At 48.9% G+C, this 25,182-nt stretch overlaps 1 protein-coding gene across 4 annotated transcripts in view; it reads right to left on the bottom strand.

Moving 5' to 3' along the window:
* Positions 1-25,182, bottom strand: part of ARHGEF12 (Rho guanine nucleotide exchange factor 12) — a 176,144-nt gene that overhangs the window by 92,135 nt on the left and 58,827 nt on the right. For 2 of the 4 annotated variants that reach the window (XM_073656646.1, XM_073656649.1), the window contains 7 exons: positions 17,433-17,510; positions 17,232-17,351; positions 11,891-11,980; positions 10,556-10,627; positions 10,008-10,100; positions 3,162-3,275; positions 740-838 (listed from right to left, as the gene is read on the bottom strand). In XM_073656646.1, the coding sequence (XP_073512747.1) occupies positions 740-838; positions 3,162-3,275; positions 10,008-10,100; positions 10,556-10,627; positions 11,891-11,980; positions 17,232-17,351; positions 17,433-17,510 (666 nt within the window). The remainder of the gene's footprint in view (positions 1-739; positions 839-3,161; positions 3,276-10,007; positions 10,101-10,555; positions 10,628-11,890; positions 11,981-17,231; positions 17,352-17,432; positions 17,511-25,182) is intronic. The other 2 variants (XM_073656647.1, XM_073656648.1) reach the window with 2 other exon arrangements.

The following is a 25,182-nucleotide window of genomic DNA, read 5'->3' as shown; positions in this document are numbered from 1 at the left end:
AAGTTGAAAGTAAAAATGGTCATGTCCAAAAATGCTGTTCACCAGACCAGCACATGTAGGGTTAATCTACAGGAAAATAGTGTTAAAATCCTGCCTGGTTGCCTTAGGAGAGAAGGTACAGGGAGAAAATGAACTTATGTCCCCCCTGCAGCAGCTGACTTCTATCATCAAGGAAGTGCAGGGAGCAGTTGAAGTCAGTGCTCATTATACAGTGAGCGTGCGGTCAACACTCACTGGCACACTGACAGCTCAATCTGCACACACATACTGCGGTGCACACTGTCAATGTGATGGGCAGAGATTACAGGACACTCAGTGTAGTGCCGGTGACTAATAGCTCCCTGCACTTCCCCGATGATGGAAGCTAGTGGTTGCAGCGGGGGATCTACAAGTTCATTTCTCCATGTAACCGCTGTTCCAGTAAGGCAGCCAGGCAGGATCTTTAAGCTATAGATCAGCAGATTAACACTATATCTTTAAGTAGTGTTTTTTGGACATGACTGATTCCATTTAAGGAATACTTTTTAGCTCTTGATGTTGCAGGGCTCAGTGACCAAAGTAAAGGCAAAGCAAAGGTGATCAACATATACAGGATTGATCACCCTCATGGCTATGTGACCTCACAAATGATTACTAGGAGATTAATAAAGTTATAGGGCTGGCAAGGGTAATAACAGAGCCGCTTTACAATAAAAAGAAACTAAGTAATAGTTAAAGTAGACTGCACGTTCGCTCTCACCGCTGTCCGCTCCAGGAAGAACTGATAGAACTCAAGAAATACTCTGCGCGTTTCCTTTGGGTTGGTTTGCTGATACAGGTCTCCATATAGGTAGCAGAGCTGTGGAAACACAACAGGTCATGTTATTTGCTTTCCAGAAAGTACAGTTATTTGAAGTGGTTTTCCAGGATTAGTCAAACATGTCTGCCTTCTTTCCTAAAAGTGTCACGCCTGACCACAGAGGTGTCTGGTAGTGCCCCGCGGTTCCATCAGTGAATGCGGCTGAGCTGCAGCACTACACAACCTGTGGACACCTTTGGTGCTGGGTTTTTTTTAAATTATGGACAACTTCTTTAAAGTGAAAGCGTTATTTTAATTTTTATTTCATAAATTAATAGTACGCATCAAAATAAGCAACTTTTTGTAATCTATCTTATCAGACGGCCTGTCACCAAGGCATGAAAGGAAATTCATTTTATTTACTCTACAATAGAAAGGTGGACAGAATAATGATAGAACATGACTGATACAAAACAGCTTGCACAGGTATTATAAACGTGAGGACCTATCCTCCGAACATCCTTTTCAGCTAGTCAGGTGTCTGACTTCCCGCACCCCACTTATCTGAGGTATGCAGCTCTCGTGGCAGCCGGATTTACGCAGTGTACAGAGCCAAAACAGCACAGCTCCGTACATGGTGTAAGTGCTATTCTGGGGTACTGCAGCTTAGCTAGCATTCACTTCAGTAGGAGCCGGGCTGCAGCATCAGAGAATGACCACTACATGGTCTGCGGAGCTGTTCTGGCGCTGCGGAAATGTGGCTGCTGAAGGAGCTGCAAACAGCTGATGGGTGGAGGAGCAAGGAGCGAACCTCCAACCAATGGACACTGAAGACCTAACCTCTGGATAGGCCATCAATACCAAAGTCCTTTTAAGCTGTGAACACTTTGGAAGTATAAGAAGGTAACAAACCATGTATTAGTTTGTTGCAGAAAAACGCACGGAGCGCTTTAAATTTACGGCAAAAATCAATCTTCAGTAAAGACAATTTTGCTGTTTAATAATGGAGGAGGTAACTGTCTAAGGAGCTGGAAGGGGAGATAGAGCGAGAAAGTCATTGAGAAAAATGCTGCTGCAGCTTCTAGTGTTATATCCTAGCACACCGCTGGATTCACAGCAACGCTGCTTACTGCAGTCGTATACTGGCTTTCATGCTACTTTTGAGGGGTATTCTGCATAGAAATAGAGAAGACTCTGCTTCCCCCTATGAGAGCAGCTGGTCTCAGCCTCCAACTGGAACACAGTTCTGAGAAAACTGACATTAAAAACAGAGACTCCAAAAAATGCTTAAAAATACCATGTACAAGTCTTATAATGGTTAAAAATACCATTACTCCTCATGTACACACACAAGGCAGGACTGGAGACCAGTGAATTGACTCTCCCATGTCTATTAGTCAGGTCGGTAATCGCTGGACGTGAGCCGTGTGAATCTCCTTACGGCCTGGTACTCCCAGCTCATCCTCTGATTAGCCGGGCTGACGTGACGGAGTATGTGAGTCATGCGACAAAGATGACATCGTACCAGACTAATCAATAAAAGAGCTGGGGATGCCGGGAGGTAAGAGGAGATTCGCAGGGGTCCGGTTCAGAGGTCGCAGATTACTGACCTAGCCGATGGACCGGAGTCCAGAGAATCAATTCTCCCATCTAAAAAAAACAGCTCATCCAGAAAGGTCACCTGAAGTAACAGGGACGGTCTAAAATGGAACATTAAATTCAGATATTCATATGAATTCTAAACTCCAAACAACTGAAAACAGTTTTTGGCCAATTTATGGTCATTTAAATTTTAATTCATGAGGCTTCGTGAGCTTATCAACTAATGGATAATTCATGAGCCAGTCAGGAAGGATAGGAAATATAAGATATGTTGTCAGCATCATAAAAGGAGCGTCTGACAAGTGTGCAGTGGTGTCACCAGCCTCCCAGGGAGGATGTATTAGCAGATGCTACCCTTACTGGTGGCCACCGAATCTTTCACATCGCTAGGGCAAAGGAGGCATTAATATATGCAGTGTGGCATCTCCAAAGGTAACCGCAAAGCAGCAGGCTACAAGCTATTTTACCATTATTAAATTACAGGAAAAGTGGTTTTGCAAATGGATGTACACTTTTGACACCCTGTCCATGTATTAGCTATTCACATAGTAATCTGCCTACTTGAACGTTCAGGTGTTAATGAGCCAGGTTATGCCGGGTACGCCGCACGCGAGACATAGGCAGAATACAAATTATCTCATAGTAAGTTCTGCAACGAGCAGCAGCCGGTAATGAAGAGGTTTTATTAGGATTTTATATGTTCGGTCTATAAAGCTGAGGTTAATCAAAAGGTGGAACATCACTTTAAAGTTTCATGCTTTTCATGTCTTCCGTTACCTACCAAAGGTGCAGGGTCAAATTGAGAAACTACATGGAATATAAAAACTGCAAGGTGCGCGGGGTGAGACTTCAGGAGGTCCATGCTTTGGAAGCAGCTACACTGGTCAGCCACCTGCTGGGAGAAGACAGACAAGTAAGCACCGAATCTGGATAACCTGGAGCTGTTCTCCTTATTACAGAACTAAGACCATTTATAGGATAGTGAGCAAAAGAAGGGCAAATCTATATAGTCACATATCCACTGGCATGACTAGGCAGACGTGGTACTCCGAAGTCTACATGACTTACTGACAATACCAGGGAGACCAGATGATGGCCAACGTGGCCACAACTCAACTTTAGCCATAAACATTATAAAACTAAAAAAAGATACAGAACGGCTGAAGTTGCATTAAGACTTTGGCAGCCAGGCATGCGTCCTTCGAGTGTCTTACTATAAGGGCTTTAGTGGCATCGAAAAAATGTAGAATGATCAATCTGTTATGTAGATATTTGTGTGAGATATCTATATAAAGTGAGGCTAATCCAGGGTGTGAGTTTTATCTTAAAGGGACTCTGCCAGAACAGAATGACTTGGCCTTGGCCAAATGGTTTAGTGCACCTTCCCACCCACCCATTTTCCCTCGATCTTCACCCTCCTCCTCTTCTTTGATTGACAGCTCTGGCATTATATATCCAGAGAAGAGCAGAGATGGATGGAAAACAAGTAGGCGGGAAGGTGCACTGAACCGTATGGCCATGCCAAGAGTGCCCCGAGCGCCTGCACTTTGTTTAAGGCTACGGCCCCACTACCAGTATTCGGTCAGTATTTTTTCTCAGGAGTGGGAGCCAAAACCAGGTGAGGAACAATCAGAGAAAAGGTATAATAGAAACAAGTCACCAATTCTGCATTTATCACCCACTCCTGGTTTTGGCTCCCATTCCTGAGAAAAAATACTGACCGAATACTGATAGCGGGGCCGTGGCCTAAACAGTCAGTCATTCTGTGCTGACAGACACTCTTTAATTGTATAGATCATTTCTATACAAAATTGTGGGTTTTTCCCATAAGGGTTGAATTTTTGGGCATGTGGGTTGGAGTGCCTATCTGCCAAATTGCAATGCAAACAAATAGGGAAATGAGTGTTATCGATTTTATGAAGGATGTCCGGTGTTTTGCACCATCTAGACCAGGGGTCTCAAACTCGGCTGGGTATATGGGCCGCACATGGAAAAAATTTGAATCTGGGGGGCCGCATTCTTTGTTCAATGTGACATTTTTAGTGATACCATTTTTTTTGTATACACCTTTTGAACATTTTTGCCGTGTTTATTTTTTTATGGCTTGGGTCGTTATGGATGTGGCGATAATAAACGTGCACTTTTTTGTGTTTACTTTAGTTTACATATAAAACAGCATTTTTAGTGCCCAATATTTTTTCATGCTTTATTTAATTTTTTACTTTTTTTACAATTTTATTTCCCCCAATTGGCCACATACAGTAATATTGTCTTACAATTAGCATCATATAGTAATAATGGAAAACATCTTGTAGTAATGTGCCCCATCCAGGTCCCCATCCTGTGGCAATGTGCCCCATCTTGTGGCTCTGTGCCCCATCCTGTGGCTATGTGCCCCATCCAGGTCCCCATCTTGTGGCTCTGGTCCCCATCTTGTGGCTATGTGCCCCATCCAGGTCCCCATCTTGAGGCTCTGTGCCCCATCCAGGTCCCCATCTTGAGGCTCTGTGCCCCATCCAGGTCCCCATCCTGTGGCTATGTGCCCCATCCAGGTCCCCATCTTGTGGCTATGTGCCCCATCCAGGTCCCCATCTTGTGGCTCTGGTCCCCATCTTGTGGCTCTGTGCCCCATCCAGGTCCCCATCTTGAGGCTCTGTGCCCCATCCAGGTCCCCATCCTGTGGCTCTGGTCCCCATCTTGAGGCTCTGTGCCCCATCCAGGTCCCCATCTTGTGGCTCTGTGCCCCATCCAGGTCCCCATCCTGTGGCTCTGGTCCCCATCTTGAGGCTCTGTGCCCCATCCAGGTCCCCATCCTGTGGCAATGTGCCCCATCCAGGTCCCCATCCTGTGGCAATGTGCCCCATCCAGGTCCCCATCCTGTGGCAATGTGCCCCATCCAGGTCCCCATCCTGTGGCAATGTGCCCCATCCAGGTCCCCATCCTGTGGCAATGTGCCCCATCCAGGTCCCCATCCTGTGGCAATGTGCCCCATCCAGGTCCCCATCCTGTGGCAATGTGCCCCATCCAGGTCCCCATCCTGTGGCAATGTGCCCCATCCAGGTCCCCATCCTGTGGCAATGTGCCCCATCCAGGTCCCCATCCTGTGGCAATGTGCCCCATCCAGGTCCCCATCCTGTGGCAATGTGCCCCATCCAGGTCCCCATCCTGTGGCAATGTGCCCCATCCAGGTCCCCATCCTGTGGCAATGTGCCCCATCCAGGTCCCCATCCTGTGGCAATGTGCCCCATCCAGGTCCCCATCCTGTGGCAATGTGCCCCATCCAGGTCCCCATCCTGTGGCAATGTGCCCCATCCAGGTCCCCATCCAGGTCCCCATCCTGTGCCCCATCCAGGTCCCCATCCTGTGCCCCATCCAGGTCCCCATCCTGTGCCCCATCCAGGTCCCCATCCAGGTCCCCATCCTGTGCCCCATCCAGGTCCCCATCCTGTGCCCCATCCAGGTCCCCATCCAGGTCCCCATCCAGGTCCCCATCCTGTGCCCCATCCTGTGCCCCATCCTGTGCCCCATCCTGTGCCCCATCCAGGTCCCCATCCTGTGCCCCATCCTGTGCCCCATCCAGGTCCCCATCCTGTGCCCCATCCAGGTCCCCATCCTGTGCCCCATCCAGGTCCCCATCCTGTGCCCCATCCAGGTCCCCATCCAGGTCCCCATCCTGTGCCCCATCCTGTGCCCCATCCTGTGCCCCATCCTGTGCCCCATCCAGGTCCCCATCCTGGGCCCCATCCAGGTCCCCATCCAGGGCCCCATCCTGTGCCCCATCCTGTGCCCCATCCAGGTCCCCATCCTGTGCCCCATCCAGGGCCCCATCTTGTGGCTCTGTGCCCCATCTTGTGGCTCTGTGCCCCATCTTGTGGCTCTGTGCCCCATCCAGGTCCCCATCTTGTGGCTCTGTGCCCCATCCAGGTCCCCATCTTGTGGCTCTGTGCCCCATCCAGGTCCCCATCTTGTGGCTCTGTGCCCCATCCAGGTCCCCATCTTGTGGCTATGTGCCCCATCCAGGTCCCCATCTTGTGGCTATGTGCCCCATCCAGGTCCCCATCCTGTGGCTATGTGCCCCATCCAGGTCCCCATCTTGTGGCTCTGGTCCCCATCTTGTGGCTATGTGCCCCATCCAGGTCCCCATCTTGAGGCTCTGTGCCCCATCCAGGTCCCCATCCTGTGGCTATGTGCCCCATCCAGGTCCCCATCTTGTGGCTATGTGCCCCATCCAGGTCCCCATCTTGTGGCTATGTGCCCCATCCAGGTCCCCATCTTGTGGCTATGTGCCCCATCCAGGTCCCCATCTTGTGGCTATGTGCCCCATCCAGGTCCCCATCTTGTGGCTATGTGCCCCATCCAGGTCCCCATCTTGTGGCTATGTGCCCCATCCAGGTCCCCATCTTGTGGCTATGTGCCCCATCCAGGTCCCCATCTTGTGGCTATGTGCCCCATCCAGGTCCCCATCTTGTGGCTATGTGCCCCATCCAGGTCCCCATCTTGTGGCTATGTGCCCCATCCAGGTCCCCATCTTGTGGCTATGTGCCTCATCCAGGTCCCCATCTTGTGGCTATGTGCCCCATCCAGGTCCCCATCTTGTGGCTATGTGCCCCATCCAGGTCCCCATCTTGTGGCTATGTGCCCCATCCAGGTCCCCATCTTGTGGCTCTGGTCCCCATCTTGAGGCTCTGTGCCCCATCCAGGTCCCCATCTTGAGGCTCTGTGCCCCATCCAGGTCCCCATCTTGAGGCTCTGTGCCCCATCCAGGTCCCCATCTTGAGGCTCTGTGCCCCATCCAGGTCCCCATCTTGAGGCTCTGTGCCCCATCCAGGTCCCCATCTTGAGGCTCTGTGCCCCATCCAGGTCCCCATCTTGAGGCTCTGTGCCCCATCCAGGTCCCCATCTTGAGGCTCTGTGCCCCATCCAGGTCCCCATCTTGAGGCTCTGTGCCCCATCCAGGTCCCCATCTTGTGGCTCTGTGCCCCATCCAGGTCCCCATCTTGTGGCTATGTGCCCCATCCAGGTCCCCATCTTGTGGCTATGTGCCCCATCCAGGTCCCCATCTTGTGGCTATGTGCCCCATCCAGGTCCCCATCTTGTGGCTATGTGCCCCATCCAGGTCCCCATCTTGTGGCTATGTGCCCCATCCAGGTCCCCTCTTGTGGCTATGTGCCCCATCCAGGTCCCCTCTTGTGGCTATGTGCCCCATCCAGGTCCCCATCTTGTGGCTATGTGCCCCATCCAGGTCCCCATCTTGTGGCTATGTGCCCCATCCAGGTCCCCATCTTGTGGCTATGTGCCCCATCCAGGTCCCCATCTTGTGGCTATGTGCCCCATCCAGGTCCCCATCTTGTGGCTATGTGCCCCATCCAGGTCCCCTCTTGTGGCTATGTGCCCCATCCAGGTCCCCATCTTGAGGCTCTGTGCCCCATCCAGGTCCCCATCTTGTGGCTATGTGCCCCATCCAGGTCCCCTCTTGTGGCTATGTGCCCCATCCAGGTCCCCTCTTGTGGCTATGTGCCCCATCCAGGTCCCCATCCTGTGGCTATGTGCCCCATCCAGGTCCCCATCTTGTGGCTATGTGCCCCATCCAGGTCCCCTCTTGTGGCTATGTGTCCCATCCAGGTCCACATCTTGAGGCTCTGTGCCCCATCCAGGTCCCCATCCTGTGGCTATGTGCCCCATCCCGGTCCCCATCTTGTGGCTATGTGCCCCCTGTGTTGTTCTTCACACACATAAAATAGAAAAAAAAAAAAGATGATTCTCACCTGTCCTCCGTTCCCTCGGCGGCCTTCCTGCAGATGTGGCCCGCAGGCACCACAGAGTCAGACCCCTTGACGATCCCGACCTGGTCCAGGAGGAGCCGCCGACAGCAGCGCTGCATTGCCGCACACAGACTGTCTCCCAGCACAGCATTTTCAATGTCAGCCGCCGGCCAATCAGAGGCCAGCAGCTGACATCTGCATATGGCAATGACGTCATACTCGCTGCGCCGAAACGCAGATATCAGCTGCTGGCCTCTGATTGGCCAGCAGCTGGCATTGGAAATGCTGTGCTGGGAGACTGTCTCTGCGCGGCAATTCAGCGCTGCTGTCGGCGGCTCCTCCTGGACCAGGTCGGGATCGTCAAGGGGTCTGTGCCTGCGGGCCGCATAAAGCAGCCTGAGGGGCCGCATGCGGCCCGCGAGCCGCGTGTTTGAGACCCCTGATCTAGACATTAGCTTATAAAAGAGTTCCTGATATTGTTGAGTACAAAGAGGAGTCAAAGTGGGTGAAAAACTTCTTGAGCAATGGAACAAATGGATCATTTTCCAGGTTTAAGACAAGTTGGAATCTCTTCTCAAATACCTAAACCCCTGTCTACACAGAGAATCTCTGATGCCCATCCTTACTCCTATACTATACCCTGGACATTTATGTATCATTATACTCAATATGATCACCATAACTGTAGGACTTTCCTTCTCTCTATAGCACCATTCTCCCCTCACTCCAAACTCTTCTCCCCCTACATTTCATTGTTCTTGTTATTTTCTATACTGTACCTTTTTGAGTTCAAAATTAAAAAGATAATTCTTGTGGTTAATAGAGAAAGTATATATTGTAATTGCTTTAACCTATATGCTTTCAAGTTGTTTTTTCTTGTTTCTTGTAGGTCATACTTCATGAAACCTCAACAGAAAATTCAGTTCAAGCCATGTTCAGTGCCCCTGCACTGCTCTGATGCTGCGGAGGTAAAGCAACATCTGCTTGCAGCACTGGAGAGCACATAGTGCCAACATGCTACTGTTATGAATGATCTGTCAAGCAAAAAAGCACCGCTACCCAGCCATCCAGCTTCTCGTTTTCTGGGGATTTGCACTCCTTAGTAACTGACAGATCGGACCAGCTTTAGGGTTGAGCCACCGGCCCAAACTGTGCAAGCAGACACAGCTTTGTTCCTGCAGCATCAGAGGAGAACAAGGGCGCTCAAGATGGCCAGATCCAGCATCTTACAAGCTCCATTGGGAAGATCAGTCAGGAGCACACAACCTCCTGGTAAGTAAGACGGCTGGGAAGCAAGAGAAGATGAGTAGTGTTGAGCGAGTATGTTCTATTCGAGTATGCTCGGGCCGAGCTCCGAGTATTTACAGCTGCTCGGTGATATGGTTGAATCGCTCCCGTGTGCATGATTTGCAACTGTTTGACAGCTTTATTACATGTGAGGAATGTGTAAGAAATAGACATTCCTCACATGTAATAAAGCGGTCACATACTCGGCGAAAGGGTTAATAGAACATACTCGCTCAACACTAGAGATGAGCACTTTACGGTGCTGGGCAGCCGGTCCAGAGCCGGTGACACCGAGTAATGCAGTGGTGTTTAGTTAGGGGCCAGACGGCTGCGATGCAAGTCTGATTTCTTTGCACGAGACGTAAATGCTGGGGAAGGCAAATACTAAACCATACAAGATGCAAATTATTATAACTTTTCAGGATAATATATAATTCTGTGTTAAATGTAGAATTATAAATATATATAAAATTAGAGAGCGTTAAGGCAATAAGCAATGTATGAGCACATGATGAGGTCTGTACAGTGCTGTGGAATTATTGGCGCCATATAAGTGAGTAAAATAAACTGTTTCATACCTGCTCTGGTTCAGCATCAAAGTCTTCATCCTCAGCACCAATAATACTGTGTGCAAAGCGAGCAGAGGGACTTCCCATGCTGGACTGAGAATCCTCAAGCAAGAAGACAAGAGAGCAAGTAAGTGAACAAGTCAGCTAACCGACTCTCTGCTTCAGATGTCACTCAATGACGGTGGTATTAGAGACATTATGTAGTTTTTTTGCATCCCCTAACATACAGCAAGATGACATTTTGCAAATATCTATAACATAGTTGGCTACAATGTGCATAAATGGGGCTTACACCATCCCCACAAATACATGCAGCAGATAAAGCAGAGGTTTCAGGTCTTGCTGTCGCACACTCATCCAGCAGAGACGTCTTCCCAATTTACCATGACTAACACACAGTACAATGCATGCAGATTACAGACTGCTTCCAAAGTGCACAGTTAACAATAGTTATAGGATTTAGCCGAGACTTTTGCTACTGACAGAGTAAGAAACATGTAATGTGTAAATGAACGGTGAGGCTCAGATGCTGGAAGTTCAGCCGTGTGTCTACATACTGTATCCAGATACTCGCTCTTCTCAGGGCTTTCCTCCAGAAAACTCTTTTCTCTTTGTCCACTGCTTGGGCTCTGTAAAGATGGATGGAAATAATAGGGATTACTAGACAGCACACCATCAATGTCGTGCTTAGACAAGAACGAACAAAAAGAAAATATATCATTTATCAATGCTTAGACTAGGTTCGCACCTGTGTTCGGGGATTTCCTTTTTCCCATCTGGGTTAGGGAGTGTTACACTGTGCAGAACTTTATCCATTCTAAAAACTGACACACAACGGAACAGACAGACTCCGAAATAGTTATGAGACCCCTCTGATTTTGTTTGCATCTGTTAGGCTACTGATCCATTTTGGACATTAATTCTATTTGTCTGTTCCTAAAACGAACCCAGATACAAACTCAGCCATATTATACATAAAACTGGTATAAAAGGGGGCCAAGGCCCTGAGCAGCGGAGGTCACAGGTGCAGCCATGAGACTTCTTACTGCTGATTTGCTGGATTACTGAAAAGCTCTAGGTAATATCCAGTGCAATTCCAAAAAGTGAATATTGGGGACCGTGTACATTTTACATTTGCAAAATAAAAAAAAAATAAAAAAACAATATCTGATCTCCCTTTAGAACCCACAAGTAAACAACAAAAATCAAGGTTCACTGTCACCTTCCCTGGTGGTCTGGGATAGCATAGGGTTAAAGCTAGCCTCCAAATAAGAATTAAAGCTACCTTACATATGGACGACAAAAAAGAAAAAAAAAAAATCTAAATTTTCTGGATGAAAATGATTTTGCACCCGCTTGTGGAGCCTCACTGAGGGTTATGGACACTTTTTGTGACTCACTCGACAACTCTGTGATGCTTGGAATGAATGTGGTTTAAAACAAGTCAGTGTGTGGCAACATTTTGGCATCTAATCCAATCAAAATGTAGAGTTATAGAAGTGTCCAGTGCTGATAATGTTCTCACTCAGCATGAGCCACTGTGATAAATCTGATAAATTTAATGGAATTAGTCCCACTGCGTCCGGTTTCCTTTACCTGCTCTCTATACGGACAGCGAGGACTGTGTGACGGAATAACTCCGTCCAGGCGCTGACTATAGCAAGTGGAGCTACGGAAACAGAGGAGCCTGGCTGCTACATTGCAGCTGGCAGTAAATGGGAGTTACGGAAGCAATGTCTAAACAAAGACAAAATGCAGCAATAAAGTATAAAGAATCAAGTTAGAAAAAAGCCTGACAGCTGTAATCAGAAAATAACACCCCATGTGATAGGAAACTAGTGTAGAGATCCTGGATCCATTCATAAAAACTGCGCAGCAGGCTCATTACTCACATCTGTAACATTACTGCTTGGGCGCGATCCATCGCCAATGATGTAATCACAACGATCCTGGTCAGAGGAGTAAGTATCAAGCTCATTAATCTGCCAGCAGAAGATATAGATTATACTGGGCGGCAGGTGAGACAGTAACAGGTTGGAAAAGAATGGCGTTCTTATACTGTAAACTGTGTTAGGCGGCAGCTTCTATTCCTGTACATTATTTACCTATACATTAATTAATTTATAGGTGTTGTTCGGCCTTGGGATACAAGTCTGTGGACACTAATTATCCAGTCCTGGAAGCAGGCAGTCATGTGAGCACAAGTATGTGATTTGCATATTTCCGGCCACATTCCAACTAGATGTGTCCAGCCTCACTCAATACACCTGCATTGAGCAAGGCCGCGCAAGTCTTGTTGGCACGTGACAGCATGTATGCAAGTCACATACTTGTGGTCACGAGCCCGCCACTCTTGGCACCTTAGAAACCTCACAGTGAGGTGCATTTGCTGTGAGGATTCACAAGTCTGCAGTCACAAAGTAACTGCAGACTTGTACCCCAAGCCCAGACAACTGCTTTTACATTGCAAAGATATACTCACCTCACATGTACATAAACGCTGACCATATTACACATTCAATAAAAAGGAGTTGTCCACCTCTGGGGACTTGTTTTTTACTTAAATGCATGTATTTGGGGCTAATGATCATTTTTGCATTTGGGTTGCATTTAACATTTTGCACAGTTTTGCAATTACAGGCTCTTTTTTTTACTAACAGTCAACTTTGATGTGGTCTGTGGTCATAAGTCAGCTTAGAGAAGATAAACTTACACACTATCCGCCAGAAGGTCCTGGCAAGCTGAATGACGGATTCGCAGTTACCTCATTCTGCAGCCAGCTAGAAATATTACAACACAGTGGCTATAGAAGGTAAACTGTGCAAAATCTTTAAACCCAGATGCAAAAATCATTTTTAGTCCCAATTACATGCAAGTAAAAAAAAAATTGACCAGTGGGCATTCCTAGTAGTGACTGACAACTATCTCTGCATGTACAGTCATACAGGGAGGACTGTCAATCACTAGAGAGACCGCCCACTGGACTCAAACACCAGGGATTTCACTGCGTACAAAGTAAGTTATACTGAAATATTTCTCAAGAACCTATCAATCTGATCATCTCCTCCGGCTCTATAATATCCTGCTTGCAGATCAGACATCATTTGTAACATGACAGGTTCCCTTTATTATGGCCAGTTCTAATCTCAGAATAGCAAAGACAAGAAAGCCATCTGGGCAGAGCAAAACGTTAGAGGTCTAATAGACAAGACAATTTCCAAAGACCTTGGCATACCGGCGTCAGATTAAAATGTTATATCAAGAACTTTGCTGATCACTGAATAGTCAAGAATATTCCAGGAGAGGAAAGAGGAAATTAAAGGGAAAACTCTAAAAAAACAAACTGGTTCGAAATGTTGCAAAGTAACTACTGGAGACATCTGGAGCGATGGCTTTAACCTACACCATAGATAAAGAGAAGGCTCCATGGGAGCAGGCCACAGAGGTGCTCGACGTCTAACATCTAAATGCAAAACCATGTACATGTATGTGATTGGGGGGTTCCCATGTGTGCAGGGGGCTCAGGAGCAGAGCTCCCTCCAGATGCTGTAGGCCCCAGCTATATTACATGGCCTGCATCTAACAGCGGCGACAGGAGCCAAGCTATGATCACTGCTGTCAATATCTGACAGTGGCATTTAAATGTAATGGATGTTGGTGGTTGCGAGTACCAGCCATTGTACCATCAGCCCTCTGCGACCATGGGACGCAGATAGGTTAACCAGGGCAACCAGGGGCCTTCTGCTGCCATATTGGTACTCCTGTGAAGCTCAGGTACACACTGAGTTGATGGACCGTGACATACACTATATACTGCAATACTGTGATATGGCAGTATATAGTACAAGCGACTGCCAATCCCATGTTGAAGCCCACTAAGGAGACTAAAAAAAAAAAAAAAAAAAAAAAAAAGGAAAAAATAAAGCCATTTTCAAAAATCTAAAAATGAATAAAAAAGAAAAATAAAGCAAATGTAAAAAATCAAATCACTTATCCCACATTAATAAGGAAATGCAAAAAATAAACATATCTGGCATCACCATGTATGTAAAAGTCTGATCCACAAAAAATAAAATTAATTAACCTGTAAACGCCAGAATGAGGGAGAAAAAAAAAGAAAAAAAAAACCCATATCAAAATGTCATATGTAACCCCAAATTGTAATCAATAAAACGCAAAAAAAAAAAAAACCCCACCAAACTCTCAGACAGCTCAATTGATGGAAAAATAAAAATGTTATGGGTCAAGGAAAATGGTGACACAAACCCCACCCTTTTTTTAAATATACAGTACAGACCAAAACTTTGGACATACCTTCTCATTTAAAGATTTTTCTGTATTTTCATGACTATGAAAATTGTACATTCATACTGAAGGCATCAAAACTATGAATTAACACATGTGGAATTATATACTTAACAAAAAAGTGTGAAACAACTGAAAATATGTCTTATATTCTAGGTTCTTCAAAGTAGCCACCTTTTGCTTTGATGACTGCTTTGCACACTCTTGGCATTCTCTTGATGAGCTTCAAGAGGTAGTCACCGGAAATGGTCTTCCAACAATCTTGAAGGAGTTCCCAGAGATGCTTAGCACTTGTTGGCCCTTTTGCCTTCACTCTGCGGTCCGGCTCACCCCAAACCATCTCGACTGGGTTCAGGTCTGGTGACTGGAGGCCAGGTCATCTGGCGTAGCACCCCATCACTCTCCTTCTTGGTCAAATAGCCCTTACACAGCCTGGAGGTGTGTTTGGGGTCATTGTCCTGTTGAAAAATAAATGATGATCCAACTAAACGCAAACCGGATAGAATAGCATGCCGCTGCAAGATGCTGTGGTAGCCATGCTGGTTCAGTATGCCTTCAATTTTGAATAAATCCCCAACAGTGTCACCAGCAAAGTCCCCCCACACCATCACACCTCCTCCTCCATGCTTCACGGTGGAAACCAGGCATGTAGAGTCCATCCGTTCACCTTTTCTGCGTCGCACAAAGACACGGTGGTTGGAACCAAAGATCTCAAATTTGGACTCATCAGACCAAAGCACAGATTTCCACTGGTCTAATGTCCATTCCTTGTGTTCTTTAGCCCAAACAAGTCTCTTCTGCTTGTTGCCTGTCCTTAGCAGTGGTTTCCTAGCAGCTATTTTACCATGAAGGCCTGCTGCACAAAGTCTCCTCTTAACAGTTGTTGTAGAGATGTGTCTGCTGCTAGAACTCTGAGGCATTGACCTGGTCTCTAATCTGAGATGCTGTTAACCTGCGATTTCTGAGGCTGGTGACTCGGATAAACTTATCCTCAGAAGCAGAGGTGACTCTTGGTCTTCCTTTCCTGGGGCGGTCCTCATGTGAGCCAGTTTCTTTGTAGCGCTTGATAGTTTTTGCAACTGCACTTGGGGACACTTTCAAAGTTTGCCCAATTTTTCGGACTAACTGACCTTCATTTCTTAAAGTAATGATGGCCACTCGTTTTTCCTTTACTTAGAATTTGTATTATGGCAAGAAAAAAGCAGCTAACAGTCTATTCAGTAGGACTATCAGCTGTGTATCCACCAGACTTCTGCACAACACAACTGATGGTCCCAACCCCATTTATAAGGCAAGAAATCACACTTATTAAACCTGACAGGGCACACCTGTGAAGTGAAAACCATTTCCGGTGACTACCTCTTGAAGCTCATCAAGAGAATGCCAAGAGTGTGCAAAGCAGTCATCAAAGCAAAAGGTGGCTACTTTGAAGAACCTAGAATATAAGACATATTTTCAGTTGTTTCACACTTTTTTGTTAAGTATATAATTCCACATGTGTTAATTCATAGTTTTGATGCCTTCAGTGTGAATGTACAATTTTCAAAGTCATGAAAATACAGAAAAATCTTTAAATGAGGTGTGTCCAAACTTTTGGTCTGTACTGTATATTTTTACAAAATTCCGATTTTTTTTTTTTCCTTCACTCAAAAGAAACCACTCACCATCAAAATGCCATCCAATTTGTAGGCACCATGTTATAGAGTAGGGGGAGTGGAAGAGATGGATATATAATGTGAGAAAACCTTCAGTATAACCTGGGCGTTATTTAAACTTCTGCTCTTTCTGGGGTTTTGGGTCCAGTTGGCGGTCCTCTCAGTGACTGACAGCCATCTATGTATGTAAAACAAAGCTGTCAGTCACTGATGGACCGCCCACTGGACCCAAAACCCAAGAAAGAGCAGAAGTTTACATGAGTAAAACACAGATTATACTGAATCTTTTCTCCCAAAACTATATCTCAATCCATCTACCTCTATGCACAGGTAAGCAGAGAACTGTCAATCCAGAGCAGCGCGCGGTGGGTCTGGGGACCTGCCTGTCTGACTAGTCTACAGCAGCTTTTAAAGTACGTTTTACTCTGATACTCCGCCACATTTTAGAGTTAAAGAGGGTTGTCCACTACTAGGACATCCTCTTCTGATCTAAATAATAAAATAAAAAAGCTTATACTCACCTCCTATGCTGGCACTGTTCCCGTGGTGTCGGCACTCGCTCTCCCCGGGGCTTCCGTGCGGTGTTGTGACACGTGACCCCGGTGCTCAATCAGCGCTGGAATCACTGTCTTGGTTTTCGGACAAATCGAACATGAAGAGGAAGTCCGGGCTGCAGCTGATCTCTGACTTCCTCTTCATGTTCAATTCGACAGGAGGCGGGGACAGTGATTCCAGCGCTGATTGAGCACTGGGGTCACGTGTCACAACACCGCACGGAAGCCCCAGGGAGAGCGAGTGCCGACACCACAGGAACAGTGCCGGTACTGGAGTATAAGCTTTTTGATTTTATTGGGGCCAAGCGAGGCGTATGAGAAGAGGTTGTCCAAGTAATGCACAACTTCTTTAAACCTACCTGGCTGAGAACATGCAGCTAGTGCCTGATACAAGATGCCTGTAGATAGGGCAGCATGTGTCATCTGTCAGGTTCTTTTTAAGAATGATGACGGATAGTCTGGCTGAATGGGACCCTTTCTGATGTTTCCACAACTGCAAGCTTCATATGGTAAGATTTCAATCATGGTGGCTCGCATTAAGGCCTCATGCTCGTGGTACATACAATCAATTTGATGCCTATAACACTATAGCCCCACTCCGCCAATACACATGGGAGTTTTAGATCAGAGATCTCATACAGGACGTGTGGGTGGATGGTGGGGGATTTGGAGACTTAGGACTTCTCTCCCGGATGGCTGACTACATGTTTTCTACTGACCTGTGTGGGAGATTTGGTTTTACATAATTGTTCTTGGAGCTGTTGTATGTGCTTCTTTGTGTCTTGGATTTCCTTGAAAAGCCGCGTAGATGGTGCGCTGTTGTACTCCTCCTGGGAAGACTAGAATCAAGAGGGACATTCAACAGATTTGTAGGGAATAAAGCAACAACCTACAACATCCACACCTTCACAGACACCAACCTGTAACTGTTCTTTTTCCTTCTGCAGCATTTTCTTCAGGATGTCCAATTTCTGGTCGTGCATAATATTGTTCTGTTCCTAATACAAGACGTGCAGATATGGTAGGACAAAAAATAAGTTACATTTCTCCATCTATTTACTTTTCAGTCATAATCCAGAGTCCGCTGTGTGTTACCCAACAGTGAAACGCTTCCCAACCTCTCCCATCTGCTCCTGTATCATGGCTAGCGGCCATCCAAGGAGACTGCCGCCATCCTAGGAGGCCGCTGGCATCTGCACTTAAGGGCTATGGAGTAGAGTTGGGTGAATTTATTCAAGCGGAATACTCCAATTTTAGAAAGATCTGTGTTCTCTACAACAGGGTTCCCCAACTCCAGTCCTCAAGGCCCACCAACATGTCATGATTTCAGGATTTCCTTAATATTGCACAGGTGATGGAATTATTGCCTGTGCAGGTGATGGAATTATCCCCTGTGCAATACTAAGGAAATCATGAAAACATGACCTGCTGGTGGGCCTGGAGGACTGGAGCTGGGGAACCCTGCCCTACAATATGTAATTTGTGCAATTTGCTTTGCTCAAATACAGCTAGCCACCATTTTGATTATCTATAGAGGGGCAGGCACAAAGGGAAAAAAAGAAAAAATACACTATGTATGGTCCCCGGCACCTCTTCCTACTGCTCCGTCTCTGCACATGCTCATAATTTCATAATATTGTGACGTCACGATTTCCACCAAAACCTTATGACGCACAGTTCTGGAGGTGGCGAGGCCTGAGATGTCCCTGTGCATGTGTGGCACCCCAGGGGTCTGGTCTCCACAATAATAGCAATATTATGTCTGAGAGCAGGTGGGAGGTCTCTTGGTCAGGGATCTTATGCATGCCACACCTCCTGCCCAGTCCTGGGAGGGGAAGAACTTCCCCTATATAAACCTGGGGCTGAGGCAGGGTTAGGAGAGAGAGAGAGAACAAGAGTAGAGAAGAGAAGCAGCATAGGAAGAAACAACAGGAGCTCTGTGGGAGCAGTGCTACAAGGAGTCAGGGGCTGGCAGCTGCAGAGCTCGCCCTGACTGAGAAGTTATCACCGGACCCGGAGTCCGAGGCTGTGGGGACTAATCCTTACCCAGCAGCAGAAACCGACCGGCAGGGGATTGCAGGTCCTCTGGCCCAGAAACCCGAAGGCACGGTCACACGCGTGGGACCAGCAACGCCATCGTGGAGCGGAAGCCAATAGAAGGCCCCGAGTCACCGGCCATACGGGTGAGCACCACACGGTACACTCAGGGACGTGGGCTACTTTTACCCGACTCTAGCAAGGTAGCCAGAAGAGTACAGTTAGCTGGGAAGGCCTACAACTCCGCCTGGCCAGGGGAGATCCCATCTGCTCAAGGACTGACCAGGCCCCGATCGCTAGCAAGTACTCCGGGAGGGTCTATCTTTGTCACCAGTAAAGACCCTGAACTACACGCATCGTCTCTGAGTGGTTCCTGCTACCCCCATCATCCACGTCGGCTGCCCTGAGGCCATACCCCTCCCGTTGGGGGTTATACCATTTACGCTGCACTATCCTACCACCGGCCTCAGCGGTCTGCCCTGCAGCGGCAGCTCCATAGCTGCATTCAACGGGTGGCGTAGTCGTCCTACATCTACTGCTAATATACCGCCACTTAGTCTGACTCCCTGGGCACGGACCGGGTCACAGCCACGAGACTACTACCCCTATCAGATCCGGCTCCGGGTAGTCCCTGCGTGCGCAACGCTACATCACATAGGCCCAGGGCGCGTCAACTTTTGGCGTAGTCGGCAGGATTTCGTGCCCGCAACCACCGGGTACTGCGTGCCTGAAAAAGAAAGACTGTTCAAACTTACCAGTGGTGAAGATTCCCGCCATCCGGCGCCATCTTCAGCCTTCTTCCCGCTATCGGTGAAGATTCCCGCCATCCGGCGCCATTTTCAGCCTTCTTCCCGCCTTCCGTGGAGTTTTCCCGCCGTTGGACGCCATCTTGAAGACGCCGCGCAGGAAGAAGAGGGGCGTGGACTCCGAAAGCGCGCGAGAACTGAAGCCCCGCCTCACGTCCGGACGTTGCGTAAGGTCCTGGAAGGAGCCCAGCAGACGCCGACGTCACAGGAGCGCGACGGAAGGTCCTCAACCCTGACGATCCACTGCGGAGCCGCGGCCTACGGAAGAGGATCATCGCGAGGTAGGCCACGGTCCACTAAGGGGGAGGAGGATGTCGGATACGGAGGAGAGCTTCACTGCCTCAACCCCCGCCAGCGCCACCGCTGCTGCAGTCATGCCTTTCACCATGCCCTATATCCCGGGAGCAGCCTGGCTACCCCAGTACTCAGGGGAGTCACATACCCTGAATGACTTTAAAGAAAAGCTGGATAGCCTCTTCCAGGTGTACCCCCTCACAGAGGAGCAAAAAGTGAGCATCCTGGTGGCCCAACTAACCGGGGCAGCCCAAAGGGAGGTAAAGTCCTGGCCACCTGGGAGGAGGACTGTCGCAGGGATACTAACCCGGCTGAGGGACACCTTTGATACCCGCACCTCAGCCGAGATTAAGCTTAGATTCTATGGGTGCAAGCAGCGAGCACATGAGAGTATAAGGGACTATGCACTAAACCTACAAGAGGCCCTGAGAGCCATTAAGCAGACCGACCCTGACGGCGTGGGAAACGAGGACAGGCTGTTGACCGAACAATTTATAGAGGGACTATATTGCAATGCCCACCGAACCCAGTTGCGGGCAATGGCCTTACAGGATCCTCATCTGGACGTTGCACAGTTCAAGGACAGAGCCATCCGGGTGCTCCGAGAACCGGCACCGGGTGGCGTTGTGACCCACAGGCGCCCTACTACCGCTTACCACCAGGAGGCGGCGCCCTTGTCGGCAGGGCCTGTGGGAGCTGACGCGCAGGCTTTGAACAATGACCCGGCTCCAGACCTGCACCATCAGGTCCAAGAGCTAGCTAAAAGCGTTGCTGCGCTAACCCGAACTGTGCAGTCTTTACAGGTTTCCATTCCAGGGAAGATCCAGCTGGCATCCGGACCGGAGGACATCCCGTGGCGTCGACCAAGGAGGACCCCACCGGCCAGAGGAAGACCCAGCGACCGATACAACGAGGACGGACAACCCATCTGCCGCCGCTGCAATCAACCCGGACATATGGCAAGGTACTGTCCTTTAAACTGGCACAACCTGGGGTAGAGGGCCAACCCCCAGGAAAAAGATCACCAGGCCCATCGAACTGGCGCGACAAATATGTGGGAGGACGTCCAGTCTTGCCTGTGGTACTGGATGGCATCCCTATGAGTGCCCTACTGGACACCGGGTCACAGGTCACCACCATCCCGTACGTGCTCTTCAAGCAGTACTGGAATGACTCGGATATAACCCGCTACCCTGACGATGACTTGAGTATCATCGCCAGCAATGGTCAACCCGTGCCACAGATCGGATTCAAAGAGGTGACCATTAAAATCGGTAGAGTCGAACTGGCAGCACAGGGACTGATCATTGTGGACATTGACAAACGTGAGAGTCACCCAAAGATAACTCTAGGAACTAATGTGATTGAAAATTGTCTTGCAGAGGTGATTTTCATTTTACAGCAGATTGCCAAGAACGCCAGCTCCGGCCAGCAGCGAGTGCTCCAGAAAGAGATCCGGGCACTGATGCGACGGCAACAAGTGGAACTCTCCGGCGGTGAGATTGGTAGCGTAAGAATGTGTGACCCTTTCCCTATTGCCATACCCCCGAAAAGTGAAATGATGATTTGGTGCCGGGCAGCTATTGGTCTGAGAGGTAGAGATTACCAGGCCATGGTAGAGCCAGTCTACTCAGACAGTAGGCCCACCATTTTGACAGCCCGGGGGGTAGTTGATGTACGCCATGGGAGGGTACCCGTTCGCATAATAAATATCGGGAAAAGGGAAGTATACCTGCCCCGGTATGCTACGCTAGCCAAATTATATACTATCAACCAAAATTCTATACAGTCTGTGGAACCCTTGCCTCCATCTCACCCGGAGGAAGGTAATGGCTCTACGAAAATAATGGAGGATTGGTGTCAGCAACTACATTTGGGTACTGACTCCACTCCCTCCCACCAGAAACAGGGAGTCTACCGGGTGGTTCAAGAGTACGAGAGAGTGTTTAGTAAACACCCGTTAGACTTCGGGCGAGTCAAGGGGGTAGAACACCAAATCCCCACGGGAGACCATCCTCCCATAAAAGAGAGGTATCGACCCGTACCCCCTGCACACTACCAACACGCCAAGGGGATGCTTAGAGACATGAAGGAGGCTGGGGTAATCAGGGATAGCTGTAGCCCCTGGGCAGCTCCACTAGTCTTGGTCAAAAAGAAAGACAACACCATGAGAATGTGTGTAGATTACCGGAAAATTAACCGTATCACACACAAAGATGCGTACCCCTTACCAAGAATAGAGGAGTCTTTGGCTGCTTTAAAATCTGCTAACTTCTCCACCTTGGATCTCACTAGCGGGTACTGGCAGGTTCCTGTAGCAGAGGCGGACCGGGAGAAGACCGCATTCACCACCCCGATGGGACTTAGCGAGTTTACCTGCATGCCGTTTGGACTCTGCAACGCACCAGGAACCTTCCAGCGACTGATTGAGTGCTGTCTGGGACACCGGAACTTTGAGACGGTCCTGTTATACCTGGACGATGTCATCGTCTACTCCAAGACCTACGAGGACCACCTGAAACACCTGGCGGAAGTGTTCGAAGCTCTGGCAAGTTACGGCCTAAAGGTGAAACCCTCCAAGTGTCACCTCCTGAAGCCAAAGGTGCAGTACCTGGGACACGTGGTGAGTGCTGAAGGAGTGGCTCCCGACCCTGATAAGATCACCGCAATTAAGGAATGGCCAAGCCCCTCCAGCGTAAAGGAAGTGAGGCAGTTCCTCGGGTTGGTAGGCTACTACCGAAGGTTCATACCCGGTTTCACCAAGAAGGCAGCTCCTATGCAGGACCTCCTGATAGGCCAGTCCAGGAAGGCCAAGAACCAGAAGCCACCCTTCAGATGGGAGAAGCTGGAAGAAGAGTCCTTCCACCAGCTGAAGATGGCCCTCATGGGGGATGAAATCCTGGCGTACCCGGATTACACCAGCCCTTTATCCTCTACACCGACGCTAGTAACATCGGGCTAGGAGCCGTACTGTCCCAGATCCAGCAGGGGAAAGAACGGGTAATTGCTTACGCCAGCCGAAAACTGCGACCCACCGAAAGAAACCCTGAGAATTACAGCTCATTTAAGCTAGAGTTCCTGGCAGTGGTGTGGGCAGTCACCGAACGCTTTAAGCACTACCTTGCTGCTTCCCGGTTCACCGTGTACACGGATAACAACCCGTTGACACACCTGGACACTGCAAGACTCGGTGCCCTAGAGCAGAGATGGATGGCCCGCTTGTCCAACTATGAGTTTACAATCAAATACCGGGCAGGACGCTCCAATACCAACGCGGACGCCCTGTCCAGGATGCCGAACCTACCGGACGTAGGGGAAGATTCAGAGGAACTGGAAGAAGTTGAACTCCCCGCGTTCCACCGTCATGGGACTATCCAGTATTCCCACCGTGTAAGGAGTAAGCAATCCGCTACGTTCAACCCGTTACCTCATTACAACTGGGCGGAGACGCAAGACAGTGACCCTGCCGTCCGACTGGTAAAGGAGATGCTGACTCGGCCAGATGCACGCCTTGACCCAGACGCTCCGGAGGAAGCCAAGCAACTGTGGGCTGAGAAGAGTCGACTGTTCCTTTATAAAGGAAAGTTGTGCCGCAGAATGGTTAACTCCCGGACGCATGAACTAATCTGGCAAGTAGTGGTGCCAAGAAGAGACGCAGCTATGGTGATGGAGGCATACCACGACGGAGCTGGGCATTTCGGATGGAAGAAGCTGGAGTTCCTGCTGCACGGGCGGTTCCATTGGGTAGGCATGAGAGGAACCATCGAGAGGTGGTGCAGAGACTGTGGCCCATGCAACCTAAGAAGGAGGGACCGTGCCAGCCAGAAGACTACCCTGCGGTCCATCATCACCAGACAGCCGTTGGAACTGGTAGCCTTGGATCATGTAAAGCTGACCCCAAGCAGAAGTGGCTACGTCTACGCGTTAACCATCGTGGATCACTACTCCCGGTTCTTGGTTGTCGTCCCCGTCAAGGAATTAACGGCTCACACAGCAGCTAGAGCCTTCCAGCAGCACTTCTGCCGTCCGCATGGATACCCGGAGCAGGTGCTGACGGACCAGGGGCCTGCCTTTGAAGCGGAGGTCTTCCAGGAGTTCTGCACCCTGTATGGATGCCGGAAGATTAGAACAACACCCTATCACCCGCAAACTAATGGACTTTGTGAGAAAATGAACCAGGTGGTGATAGATCTCCTGAAAACATTGCCCCTGGAGGAACGCAGTCTGTGGCCTGAAAAGCTGCCCGACCTGGTGGACCTATACAACCACATCCCTGTAGGTTCCACCAACTGTACCCCGGCTTACCTAATGAGGGCAAGACCTGGTAAGCTTCCTGTTGATCTGGAGATGGGAGTCCTGACACCCGAGGACACTTCACCAGAAGCAGACTGGGACACAGAGAGGCAGCAGCAGTACCGGAAAGTAAAGGAGAGCGTGGAGCGTAGTCTCTGTCAAGCTAGGGAAAGACAAGAGAAAACTTACAACCAGTATGCTCCCGCTGTTCCCCTGGTGCCCGGAGAGCAGGTCTTGAAGAGGAAAAGACGGCTCCACAAGTTGGACGACCAATGGGAGAAGGACCCGTACACCGTACTGCCCTCAAGCCACGACAACCCGAAGGTCTGTACAATCAGTAAAGACGGAGGGGAAACCACAGCCATTGTATCCCGGGATCACCTGAAGAAGTGTCCTGAACAGCTACGGAACCCTGAAGAGGAGCAAGAAGACCCTCGACCCGTAGAGGAAAGGGAAGATGTGGTTAGTACTGTGCTCGGAGACTTCCCTCGGTCCTGGACTCAAGTCAATGGTGCAGTTGTGGTACCCGTCCTCACGTTCCTCCAACCAGCATCCCAAGTACTCACGGAGCAACCGGTAGAGCTGGAAGAACAGCCGGTCCAGGAGGCAGAAGACTCCACACAAGCAGATCAGGAGGATCAACCCTCTGCTTATAGTGAGCCTGCCATACCCCTAGTGAGCCAAAGAGCCTGTAGACAGCTGCCCAGTTTACCCTTGACAGCTCCTACACCCTGTAGTTCAGGGCCAGACAGTCAGCTCTGTAGGTCCACTAGGGCCACTAAAGGCCAGCTACCCGCACGTTGGAGAATTTGAAGTGTTTAAATTGATTTATTTGTGGTCACCTGTCTGTTACTTGTAAATAATTATGTGTTTCTAGTTATTTTTAGGAGTCCTTGGTGGATTTACCGGGAATCCTTGTACAATTGGTTGGAGCGTAACTTAGGAATGGACTAAAGACTGTTAAGGACTCGGGGCAGGACAGACCCCTACCTGGTTACGTCTCCCTGTTTTGGTGAAATGGACACCTTTGTTTTCTTCAAAGACTGCACCCGGTTGCGGACACACCGTGACCATCTTTATGTGTTTCCTTATTGTATTTTATTGTTGTTGTTATACCCTGTTATGCTTTTGTAAAATATGTTTAGTCCCGGAGTACTAAATTTCACTAGGGGGGAATGTGGCACCCCAGGGGTCTGGTCTCCACAATAATAGCAATATTATGTCTGAGAGCAGGTGGGAG

Source organism: Phyllobates terribilis, unplaced genomic scaffold, assembly GCF_046119375.1.
Source record: "Phyllobates terribilis strain yellow unplaced genomic scaffold, ASM4611937v1 Scaffold_12__6_contigs__length_324123572, whole genome shotgun sequence".
Lineage (NCBI taxonomy): Eukaryota > Metazoa > Chordata > Amphibia > Anura > Dendrobatidae > Phyllobates > Phyllobates terribilis.
The sequence above is the reverse complement of the archived record's forward strand: the minus strand, read 5'-3'. Positions and strand labels throughout refer to the sequence as shown.